General features: G+C 36.6%; 1 protein-coding gene across 1 annotated transcript; it reads right to left on the bottom strand.

Annotated features, from left to right (window-relative positions):
• Positions 1 to 429: 429 nt before the first annotated feature.
• LOC149696369 (uncharacterized) lies at positions 430 to 2,330 on the bottom strand. Its single transcript, XM_089867334.1, has 4 exons — positions 2,259 to 2,330; positions 2,038 to 2,211; positions 1,288 to 1,443; positions 430 to 1,207 (listed from the first exon to the last, which is right to left on the bottom strand). The coding sequence occupies exons 1-4, from the start codon at positions 2,328 to 2,330 to the stop codon at positions 452 to 454; spliced, it is 1,158 nt and encodes a 385-aa protein (XP_089723460.1). The 3' UTR covers positions 430 to 451.
• Between the last annotated feature and the right edge of the window lie 9,760 nt (positions 2,331 to 12,090).

Below are 12,090 nucleotides of genomic sequence, written 5' to 3' on the forward strand. Positions count from 1 at the left end.
GAACTATGGTTATACAGTGTTCTCTTTGAAGGAAGTTCAAACATTCCACTAGAAACTATAGCATTGTATGTTGACGAAGATTTTTTGTATAAATGAATTGCCCACTTGATGATTTTTGGGTGCCACCGGCTTTGAGTTTTACTTTTGGTTTTGAGGATAGCTAATTGCTGTTCTACAAAAAGCTTTTTAAATTAATTTTTCGGTAATAATTTCTTCTGCTTTTCTAGTTGCTCGCATATAAATTGGCTATCTTTGTCGCAAAAATACTGCCCAGATTTCTTGCAGTCCATTTTAATCTTATTCCTTATTCGTCGTAGTTTTTTCTGTTGATTACTAAATTTTTGAGACTGATTTTTTAGTTTTTTCAACAGTTCCTTCCTCTGTAAAAATTGAAGTCTTTTCTCCCCACGTCTCGATGGAACAGTCTTATTCTGGCGGCTAATACTGTTAATTAAAACTCTTCGATACCTGGTACAAGAACTGCATAAGTTTCTTGATTCAAAATTGTTTTTGGTTTTTTTTTCTGGCGGCTCTGAACTATTTCACATAAGGAAGAATGCAGCGCATCGTCATATAAATTTATGTTGCCTTCAGTTTTTTCCTTTTTTTGAAAATGATTTATAAGTTCAGCTTGATTAATACCAGAACAGAGAGGAAATTGATCAACAGCAAGCAGCAGCTGAAAAAGCGTGTTTTTGTTCGTAACATCAGGCAGAGATTTCATAAAAGGGTGGCTTGGATCTAGAAATTTTCCATTCAATCTTAATGTCCCTCGAAATTCATGGTCTTTTAAGCGGAAACATTTTGTTATTAGGGCCTTCTCAATATTTTGTTTTGTTAGAGCAATTTCTCCTTCCATAACAATCAGGGTCCAATTATTTGGTATCGGTTTACCGGCGAGAGTTTGAATATTTGCTTGTTTACTAAAGCCAATCCTCGGGCATACATCATTCAAGTTAGAGCTTCGAACCGGTTCTGATGTATTTTGGTCAATAGATGTCGTAGAATTAAAATTTGGTTCAGGATAATTCTTTTGTTCTAGATTTGTGGATTTTTCTACTTTATATAGACAAATCACATCTGACTCCATGTAGTCCATTTGTACATCACTAACTACCATCGCAGGTTCGGGCAAAATTTCAGATACTTCTAATACATATGGTGATTGAGGTTCCTGAAGATTAAGTGACTGTGATGATGACTGGTTCTATTTTAAAAATTCAATGTTATCCATACAATAAAATGAAATCAAATAGCTAATGATATTAGAAATTTTTAGAAACAAACCATAAGATTTCTGGTTTCTGCGGTTTCTTCAAACGGTATTGGATTTGGGTTTTCCACACTTGGACCTTTACCACCCACAAAATGTTCTTCGCATAAATAGTATGTTTTTTTTGTCAATTTCTCAAAGGTTATACGGTCATCAAATCTACCACACGCCTAAATCCACAATTTACACCTGTCAGGCTCTTTTCGAGGCCTTGGAAAAGGTATGAAGTAGGTCTGTATAGTCCGAGGCTTAGTAGAATATATCGCATTTTGGCAGAGAGAGTACATGCATTGCTTAGTTTTAGGCATTTTAATAGCGTAGGATATGTTGCGCGTTAATTCTAAGGTAGAAATCAACAAAATGTAGACTGTAGTTGAAATAAATAGTAAGAAATACTAAGAAACTTTACCTGAATGTCAATGCCTCTCTTCTCTCGTCTCCATTTTGAAATTTTATGGTCACGTGATGCAAACGACCTTGGATTACACCCAGCCAGCCGCTCAAGCTGATCGACACGCGGGAAGAGAACATTTGTACAGTGGAAGGCTAGCGCTTACCGCTCCTCTTAAAGATACACACTCCGTGGTTTGTTTGACTTTTCGAAAGCCTTTGTTAACGCCGAAAGAAGCAAAATGGCGAGAAAAACTAATCCGAGAAACTAAAAAGAATAAAATGTATACTGATAGGTTGAATTGAGAATTGCTGGTATATTTTTCAATAATAAAAACAAAATTAGGACTAGTTTATGCATTCTGTTGTCTTACCCATAAAGGTATCGTTATTATATTCGAAAGAAAAGTATTACGTTGCGTTTGAGAAAGCTGCGAGAACATGGTGACTTTGGAGTAATAGATTTCAGTCGCAAATGTTAATTTTTTCATACGGTTATACGAAATAACGTTCGGAAAGGTCTTCAAGTCAAAACTACCTGGTGAATCCTGAAATAAATGAAGGAAGATATAGTTTCTCTGACTTCCAGACTCACGTGATTGTGTTTGGGTAAAGCTGGTAGTTGTTCTAGGGTTTTTATCCATCTCAAATTATAAGAGTCAGACATTCAACCCTTAAGAGAAAAGCCCTAGAAAAGGTGTTAATGTCTCCCTGTTTACCAGTACTTGATGAGTTAAAAGGTAAGAGTATCTATACGTTATGTATTGTTAAACCCATAACAAAAAGTAGAGAAAAGCACTAGAAAAGGTGTTAATGTCTCCCTGTTTACCAGTACTTGATGAGTCAAAGGTAAGAGTATCTATACGTTATGTATTGTTAAACCCATAACAAAAAGTAGAGAAAAGCAAGTGTGGGTGAACATGATTCTTGTTTCTGACTTGTCATCTGCTGGCTTTATATAATCGCTACAAATATTAAAGTGTAATCAAAAATGTGTAGTCTTACCAATCCGTACACCTGCTGATATGTTAGGCTAAAAATAAAAGAATGCGTATCATTATCCATTATCAGCTATTTTTAAAGCTGTGGCTACATATTTTGCTAGTGCGTTTCGAAAGGCCTCGAGCATGATAAGGAATGTTTTTCAACCGCTTAATTTCCTCAATTTGAAAGGCAACCGACGATACACGGTACGCTAACTCTTCCAAAGGAAAGCGCATAGTAAAGAACGTCTTTTGTTTTGTGTTATCCTATTTAGCTAATCAGGAATACATGGATTTGTTGTTCTTGTTATTGTTCAGGTTATTTTCTGTACCTTTCTGCTTGAATTAAGTGGGAGGAAGGGTAGCGACCGTCCTTCTTGACATCCACTTAACTAGGACCTGAGCTGTGCCACGACTAATGGGATCTATGAGCACAGAGTCCGAATATAAACAAGTTCTATTTACGTGTTCTGAACGAGTACAATTAGAGCCAAGGGTAGTCCTACATGTGTGAATAGCCAATGAAATGCGAGGAAGGAAGAGTGGGCGGTTTAGCAACGCTTAAAGCCATTCCCCTTACCTACTATCAGACATTATTAGGGGGTCTAAAGGCTCTTAAAGATTCCAATAAGAATAAATCTATGTGTTCCTGATCTAATAAGAATCCTAAGTAGTCAGTTATGTTTCTAGCTAGGTTAGATGGAAATTAACCATAATAAATTTATCACAGCTTATATTATCAAGAATATCGCTAAAAATATTTACTTAAGATTCCTCCTTATTGCCATCATGATTTCAGCAATAATTCCACCGTAGTCGTCAATTACGGGTTTAAAAATCTTACTGCGATCAGCTCTCAGATAAATTAAGGGATAAAACTGAAAATCGAGAGAAAACGATCGAAATTAATTTGGCCAAGTTCACTTTTACTTATTTCGCATAAATGTAGAATAAAATCGTCGGTCGAGGAATTAATAATATCAATGGACGGTCCCTTTACGTAGGCCGCGCTATTTCGTATTTAATTTCCTAATAGCTTAGTACTTTTACCGCACTGAGTTAAGAGAAGCTTGTACTCGGATTTAAGTTACATTTCAAAGCGATTTCTCGACCCGTGATCCGCTAAAAGGTTATCTGTATAAAACAACTGTGAACGGTCTTGACGTTCTCTGCCGTATTTTGTAACATTATGGAGCAAACTGGCGATTGATATAAAAGCAACTAGAATTTGCAATTAGTTCCTCGACGGTGCGATTAAGCGATAGGGTACGTATTCATTTAGGCTTTGCATAGAAACTCATTTAAATCGGATAAATGCATCATACCGTGTGTATCGAAAACAGTCGAATAGTTTTAGACCCTTCCATCATGAAATATTGTGCTTGAATCCACTAAGAGCTCAGCCAAAAATTCTGATCCCTTAAATGGCCTTAATGCCGGAACGAAAGGGCAATTCTGCTGTCACTTCTCCTCGCCCAATTTGAATTTCGATCGACAGAGTTAAAACTTAAAAGGCTTTCCTCAGAAAGATTTAAAGTACCACTTTTGGACAAACGATCGAGTGTGTTAGTGATAATGCGCGTCGTTGCACCCGACACACCCTTTTAAGACAATAATACTTTCGCTATTTTTAAAACGAATAAGAAGAAAAACCATTATGGAATTTATACATTCGTAACAACACGGTAAATTCGTTCCGCGTTAACTGAACTGTATTCCTGTTGAATGTAACTTTAATTGATTGGCTAAAATTTCATTATATTCTCTATGAAATGAACATATTCTTGTCGCGTAAAAGGGAATCCTCACGTTAAGCCCCTTATGGTTAAGACTAAAGTAGAGAAAAAAGCGAACGTGCCTAAGGTTGCCTAAGAACGGAAATCACTAAAATCCCAGTCGAGTGAAACGGCGGTAGAGGAAACATCCTCCTAAACGTTATTTTTACCAAGGAGACCAATGCGGAGTAAAATACAATTAATTAAAATTAAAAAAATTAAGCTTTTTTATCATTCAACTGAACTAGTTCTTAAAAAATAAACGATTTACAATGACGGCGGCCCACAATTCTGCATTTTAGTCCGCTTAGGCCCGCTTGATGATGCCCAAAATTCTATACTTTAGTTACCTTAGGCCCCTTTTAGAATTTTAATTATCCCGGGCAAGTTGTTTTAGGTAAACAGTTTGTATTATTAATACACCATTTTTAATTTTTAAGTAATTTTTTTCAAAAATATTTTGTTAAAATCACCTTTAAGCTCCCGTGTACTTCTAGAATTTTGAGAAGAAGGTGATGAAGCTAACTAGCGGGGTGTTTCAAAAAATTCTGTAATTTAGTCAGCTTGGATATTTTGCGTTAGCTTGGATATTTTGCGTTTTTTCATTAATTAAGTGTAAATTATTTAAAATAGCCGAATCATGATGGGAAAAGCCCAATTCAACATATTGAATAATTATTCTTCTTCTCTCTCGATAAGGTCATTTTTACATTTTAAACGCTTAAATTTTAATTATAAAAATCTCATAACACCAAATCAATCCGGAACATAATTGTAATTAGACTAAATATAAAGTATAAACTTGGATATCTATCCTTAGGCAACCTCAAAACAACGGCCATTTGACAAAATTCTGTACTTTTAAACGCGTAAATTTTAATTATCAAGGTCCCCTAACAGTCTAACTTAATACCGAATCCAAACATAATTGTAATTAAGCTAATTAATGAGGTACACCTTTATTTTTTTTGCAACCTCAAAATTACGAAATCCAGGTATGATAAATATTCGACTTTTAAACCGTTTTAAAAAATACAGTCAGCTAGTCTCCAAATACCATATCAATCACGATATTAATTTTCATTAAAACTAATCATTAAATTTCATCCTTTTTATTGCGTCACGATAGAGGTTCGACAAATGCCGGGAGTGCATGCGAGAAATATACCTTCAACTTAACTCCGCCCACGATTCTGTACTTTAGTCAGCTTAGGCCCCTACATTTTACAAATTATCCGAGACTAATTCATGTAATTATTTCAATATAAACAAGTGGTTTTAATTAAAAAAAACTCCCCTTTCCCCCTGTATCTTTCCACTTTATTTTCTCAAGTAATCTTTATTGAAACCACCCTTAGGCACCCGCTGAGTAGGATATATTTTGTCAACGAATAATGAAATCAGATCTTTCAGGCGGGTGATTCGAAAAATTCTGTACTTTAGTCAGCCGATCATATTCGAGTTTTTTTCGTGCAAATCGAACAAATTAATTTAAAAAATCGATTTAGAACGACTAACTATCATGTAAATTATAATTATTGAACTCCTATTTAAAATTTTCGCACCGTTAGGCACCATAAAAAGACTATTTTTCTGCTTTCACCGCTTTAATTTTTATTTTCATGGTCTTCTAAAACAAAACTGATTCCAAAAAAATTGTAATGAAACTACTTATTGAGATAAACTTGGATTTCCATCCTTAGGCAACCTCTAATTTTCAAATAAGAAGACTTCCTTCGAGTTTCAAATTGAAGAATGTTCGTGTGCTTTATTGAACTATTTTTACAAAAAAGACAGTCACTTTCAGTTTCAATTGTTGTTTGATACTTTATTGGACATCCCCTAGCCGTTAAAGGAAGGATGAAGAGGAAAATAAAGTGAATTTTTTGATCGATTTTTCTTATTATAAGAGCATTGCATTATATGCACAGTGAAACATTCAGGAAATACAGTCTCCGAATGATTTTAAAATTCAAATTAGGTTCAGATTTTAAAGATAATTTGAAATAAGCACCACTGACTAATAGCTTAACGCCCTGCCTTCCTCTTAACAAAATTTCCGTTGCACGCTCTATATCTCGCGCCACGATAGTCATATCGCGAGCAACTTTTATTAAATCTCGCGATAAATTTCATTCGGCATGGAGCGTGCCACGAGAATTTTGTCAATAGGAAGGCAGGGCGTTACGCGATGGGTCGGAGGTCATTATTTCAAATTATCCATAAAATGTGAACCTAATTGGAATTTCAAAATCATTCGGAGATATTTCCTGGATGTTTCACAATGCAGAATGGTCTTATAATTAGTAGAAGAGTCAATAAAAAATTATTTGACTTTAATTTCACACTCCCATTAAACACATTCTCAATCGTATTCTAAAAGACAGACATAAACTCTAATGAAATTAGGAGGTAAAGCATTGTAATATTAAAAATAGAGATCCGCCCTGTTCGCTGGTATTTTTTTCTCCGTATGAGTAACCAGCCCTCGTCGTGAGCGGTATTAATATTAATAACCTGATAATTATTCTTGTCTAACTTAAAACATTGTTTTAGTGTATGGTTTCAAGCTCAGCAGGACAATTGCCCAGCCCATACGTCCCGATTCGTGGCAAGATTTCTGGAGAACGAAGGAATTGAAGCTTTGGATTGACCCGCTCTCTCGCCCGACTTGAACCTCGATTTAGTGTTTATGTCTGTCAGTAGTGAACCACCTAAAATATGGAGTGGAAATTAGGTCATTTAATTGGGTCGCCAGCCTTCTAGCGCGCTAGACTCGCGCGTGTATACTCGCGTGAGTCTAGCGGGGGGGGGGAACACTGGTTTTTTATCCGGGGGGGTTTCTCTGAGTTCGTTTATTGGTCGAGAGTGGGGGTCGCCAATTGATTAGGTCTTTGTTAATTGGTTAAGGGCGTGAACTTCTTTAGTCGTGACGTAATCGCCAGATAGAGTTTGTCTGATAAGAGAGTGCTCTCTTTATCTCGGTTATTCGCCTTGAAGAGAGCAGTGACTTCTAATGGAGAATGAGGAGCATCGAAAATATTCCCCGGAATGTCCGCTTGTTAAAGGGTTTTCAACATGTAACATACCTATAAATTGTTCTAACGACGAGTCTGGGAGAGATGTGTCAGTAACGGAGAAATACGTTTCAAGTGCAAACAAATCCAAGACTAAAGAATATTGTAATAATAGATGTTGTATATTGCGGGTTATACAGGTTGGAATCAAATATTCTTTTATAGCTGGAACATATATTATTCTACTTCCTATAACTGTACCTGTAGGAATTATTTTGGGAATGTTGACGATGAACCCAGTAGTTGCGCTTTTTGGTCTCTATCCTTTACTTTTACCATATTCACTATTTCCTGACATATATATAAACAAACGAATATGTCAATGGTGTAGAAAACAAATCAAATTTTGAAATAAAATGTTAAAAACAATGTACTGATTACATCATGATTAAATTCTGCGATAATGAATCCAAAAATTTGGAAATAATTTTAAAAAGTTCCCCTCTATATGGTTAAACGGTTTTTGGACGTGTCTGTACTTGTCTTTAGTCGTGACGTAATCGCCAGACTTAAATAAGAGTTTGTTTGATAAGAGAGCGATCTCTCTTTATCTCGGTTATTCGACGAACGCCTTGAAGAGAGCAGTGACTTCCGAGGGAGATCTTACAAAATGCGTTATATAGTGACGTATCAACGATTCAAAGGGCGCGAGGATTTCCAATATATGGTCACGTATCTATTAGATCAATGCGCTATGTATACAATATGTTTCGAACACCGAGTATCTGAAAGTGGGAAAATCGCTCGTGTTACGAAGAAATGCCCGATGTTTAAAGATAGAGAGCCTCAAGAAAAAGATATCGAGTATCAGAATCAGGTGGAAATTTTGAAACGATTCATATTACCTAGAAGTACCATTATTTTGGAGGAATTAGATGATGGACTTTTATTTACCCGATTGGGTCACGGTATAAATCAACCAAGAGCCAAAGCCCCGGAAACGGATTCACCGGCGCCATTGTGTTTAGAAGAAAAAGCTGAATTTTACGGAAATGACTTTATAAAATACATACAGCAACAAATGAGTAAATTCGGTACTCCCGATAGTTTTTATCATGAACATTTACCCGTTTTATTTCCAAGTATATGTTAATGTAATCTTCTCTAAAACGTAGGAAGCGATTAAGGTTGCTCTCGGTGTAGTGGTTAGCGCGTTTGTTCGCCAATCAATAGATCGCGAGATCGAAACCCGCTCTAACCATCACATCGAGTTCAATCTTTTATTTCTAAATAAAACTGGATAACGTGTAAATCCTCATTCATTTTTAAATAAAGTATCAATTATGTCGGTCAATTCTTTTTTCGTTACTCTGTTAAGTGATAAAACTGATGAATATCCCGATAATTCACAATCGTCTTTCACGTTGAAATTAGGTAAACCAATTATTCTTTCAAACGAATGGGAAATTGGTTTATCGGAAATATTAACACCGAAAATTTCAACCGTAATAGACAATACCTGTAACTCTTTCGAAATACAGGTACCTGAACGATATTTAACGAATGATGGCTGGGACATTAGAAGAGTAGAGTTAATACCGCAAAAGTACGAAGGTTCGAAAGATAAAAATGGAAACGCCGTATTTTTTTCAATGCAGAATAAACTGGTGCGTGACTTAACCGTTCAGCTTGAAAAACAGAATTTTCCCGTGAAAATACAGGTTATAGATATGTCAGTCCCGACTGGGCCTCCTATCAAGAGAGTTAAATTAACAGTCGATGCCGGTCACCAGGCCAGGCTAGCTCCTGGCCCTCTGGCTCAGGTTTTAGGATTCGAAACGGACGAGTACATTACTGGGGAATACATTTGTCCCATTCCATTGTCTCAACAAGCTAGAAATATTACGATAAACTACACCAATAATTATATCGAGATAAAATTGAAAAAAACTTTAAAACTTCAAAATCGTATGGTAACGGTAAAGATTCCTGAGGGACCCTATAGTGTCGACGCCCTATTGGAAGCTATGAATAGAGCGATACCCGAAGCTCATCAATCTCGGTTTAATTTCTCGTTAAACGATAACGGTACCCTTCGAATAATGACTGATAAGGAATGCACCGTGCTTTTTAGAGGCGTTCGTAACAAATTAGGTTCTATGTTAGGATTCGGTGACCAAACTAATCGTCTATTAGGGTCTGCAAACGCCAACTTCAAACCGGATTTAGTCAGTCAATATTTATACGTTTACACTGATCTGATATACCCCCAGTTTATAGGCTCTGGTTTCAAACCTCTTCTACGCGTCATTCCCACTAAAAACGATACGTCGGAGAAAATTATCACATACGATACTATAGACTATTATCCTATAAGATCCAACGAAATTGAAACTATCAAAATTGATATTAGAGACGAAGCCGACGCTCCTATATCCTTTATATCGGATCGCATCATTATCAAAATTCACTTTAGACGACATGTCTCGACCTAATAGGTACGTGTTCTATTATCAGGAACAGTTCCTTTTATCTCCACCAGGTGTATTAGTGCAGAAAGGATTTGGTTTAGGAGGCATTTTTAGAGCTTTGATGAGAATGTTAACTCCTCTAGCGAAACCAATAGCTAAGAGCGTGGGTAAAGAAGCTTTAGGACTTGGTGGAAGGTTTATTCAAGATATGAGCGCTGGAGAAGAACCCAAGAGAGCGTTCAAAAGGAATCTAAAAATAGCGGGCTCAAATTTAATTCATAAAGCGGGTGATAGTCTGGCTAATTCTCAGTACGGGTCTGGTATTCGACGAAACGTCAGAAGATACGAAAGAAGAAAAGTAGATCAAAGGCCGATTTTTTATCGTAAAACAAGATGGCCCAATTCGAAGGCATGATGGGGGAATTAGACCTATTCGCGACCACCCCCCTTTGAACGCTAACATTATAACTAGTAGCAACGAAAGTTATCAACCTTTAAGCTCCGTAACGGATAGTGGACCTTTGGATTTTTTTGTCCCTGGCACGAGCGAACATTATGTCGACCTTTCTAAAACTAGGTTAAGGCTGAAGGTCAGGGTGCTTCATTTGGACGGCACCGACGTACCAGCGGCTGAAAAAAAAGTAGCTCCGGTTAATCTTTTACACGCCGCCCTCTTTTCCCAAATATACGTCTTTTTAGGAAACACGAGCGTTCAGTCCCCTAACCAAAGAGCCCCTTATATCGCTTATTTCGAGAATTTATTAAACTACGGTATAGATGCTAAAGAAAGCCAACTAAATCTAGCCTTATATTATAAGGATAATCCGATCGATCCCGATTCCGCCTGGGTGGCAGCCAATAATAATCTTACTACCAATGGGATATTAAGAAGAGCCGAGAGAGCCAAGATATCGAGTACGATAGCTTTATACGCCCCGTTACACGTTGATATTTGTCGCTTAAATCGTTTCCTATTGAATAATGTAGACGTTAGATTTAGGCTTATTCGATCTAAACCAGAGTTTTGCGTAATATCGAAAGAAGCCGCTGATAAGAAATATAAAGTAGTTATCGATAATGCCTCATTATTCGTTAAAAGACTAAAAATAAATCCCGAAATAATGTTAGCCCACGCTACGGTATTAGAGCAAACCAGCGCCATCTATCCTTTGAATCAAACAGTCGTGAAAACCTTTTCAATTCCAGCTGGAATGAACGACGTTAATCGAGAAAACGTCTTCTTAGGTAAAATACCTCAAAGAGTAATCATAGGCCTAGTTCGAACCTCGGCCTTTAATGGTAATCATTCTTTAAACCCCTTTAATTTTGAAACCTTCGATCTTAATTACCTATCCGTCAACGTCGGTACTGATACCTATCCTTCGGAAGCCTTTACGCCTGATTACGAAAACAATCTATACACTCGAGAGTACATGTCGTTATTCACCTCTTTAAATACATACAGAAAAAACAAGGGGAATTTTATCACGTACGAAGAGTACAAAAAAGGTTACGCTTTGTACTGCCTAGATTTAAGCCCGGATGAAAATGCGAGGGCTAGTCATCTTTCTTTGCCCCGACAAGGAAATCTACGTATCAATATGAAATTTAAAAACAATTTACCACACAATGTCACGTGCATAATTTATTCCGAATTCGAAAATTCTATCATGATAACTAGGGATCGCTCGGTGTTATTTAATCCCGAGTAAAAAGGCTCTATATAACCTCTGATTTAAGAAGCATTCCCTCATAACCGGTTAGAGATGTATCAAGTACACTACCTATCGGAGAAGCAAAACATTTACGTTGGAAGCGGAATTCTTCCCGTCTTCAATGTCAAACGACTCGATACTAAAACCGAAGCGTCTTTCGACAGTTGTATTTGGAATAGTATATGGACTTTTGAAGCGGATATTGACGCTTTCTTTAACGGAATAACGGGACGATTTCTGACTTGGTTAGTTGACGGTACTCAGAGAGTTAAACTAGAATGCTTCGTATGTCAGAGAGGAAAAATAGTTGATATTCGTCAATATATTAGAGGGTCGAATAATAGATATAATATTCTATTCTCAACATCGAAAGGATTTTCATTAAATAAGGACAGTTGGTTAAGGTTAAAGAACTTGAAAAATGTGATTGGTAGCGAATTAAAGCGAAAAGAAGAGGCCAGAGAAA

The sequence above is a fragment of the Phalangium opilio genome, unplaced genomic scaffold (assembly GCF_054372755.1).
Source record: "Phalangium opilio isolate 3A_F unplaced genomic scaffold, DU_Popi_V2 ptg000021l_1, whole genome shotgun sequence".
Taxonomy (NCBI): Eukaryota; Metazoa; Arthropoda; class Arachnida; order Opiliones; family Phalangiidae; genus Phalangium; species Phalangium opilio.